Below are 652 nucleotides of genomic sequence, written 5' to 3'. Positions count from 1 at the left end.
TTGGGGGGGTTTGGGAATTTTGGGGGGGATTTGATGAAGTTTTGGGGGAATTTGGGGAAGTTTTTGGGGCGTTTCGGGTGCATTTTGAGCCGTTTTCCCTTCGGTTCTCACGGGGTTTTCGCCCTCCTGAGGGGGTTTGGGATCTCCCACCCCCATTTTTGGGGGGTCCCGACCCCTCCCTGACCCCCCCAAAATCCCAACAGCGCCTGGGGGGAGTCGCTCTTCCTCCTGCTGCAGACCCTCACCCTCCTCTTCCTCATCCTGCACTTCGGGGGCCGCACGGGCCGAGGTTTGTGCCGTGTTTTGGGGGGAATTTTGGGGATTTTTTTGGGATTTTTTTGGGGTTCTTTTAGGACTTCTGACCCCCTTTGTGTCCCCTCCCCCCCAGGGCTGGCGCTTGTGGCCGTTTTTGGGGCGTTTGTGGGGATTTTGGTGTCTCCTGTGACCCCGCTGAGCTTCGTCACTGCCCTGCAGGCCCTGAACCTGCCCATCATCATCCTCAGCAGGGTGAGGGGGTTTGGGGATTTTGGGGATTTTGGGGAGGGTTTGGGGGCTCCTGGAGGGGTTTGGGGAGGAATTTTGGGGATTTTGGGGGGTCCTGGAGGGGTTTGAGGAGGAATTTTGGGGATTTTGGGGGGTCCTGGAGGGGTTT

General features: G+C 58.3%; 1 protein-coding gene across 1 annotated transcript in view; it reads left to right on the top strand.

Moving 5' to 3' along the window:
- Window positions 1–203: 203 nt before the first annotated feature.
- The window catches only part of MPDU1 (mannose-P-dolichol utilization defect 1), a gene marked incomplete at its 5' end in the record, with an annotated part of 2146 nt that continues 1697 nt past the window's right edge, over window positions 204–652 (top strand). Inside the window, 2 exons of the mRNA XM_031065713.1 lie at window positions 204–289; window positions 389–515. Of these exons, the coding sequence (XP_030921573.1) occupies window positions 204–289; window positions 389–515 (213 nt within the window). The remainder of the gene's footprint in view (window positions 290–388; window positions 516–652) is intronic.

Source organism: Geospiza fortis, unplaced genomic scaffold (assembly GCF_000277835.1).
Source record: "Geospiza fortis unplaced genomic scaffold, GeoFor_1.0 scaffold1133, whole genome shotgun sequence".
Classification (NCBI taxonomy): Eukaryota; Metazoa; Chordata; class Aves; order Passeriformes; family Thraupidae; genus Geospiza; species Geospiza fortis.
The sequence above is the reverse complement of the archived record's forward strand: the minus strand, read 5'-3'. Positions and strand labels throughout refer to the sequence as shown.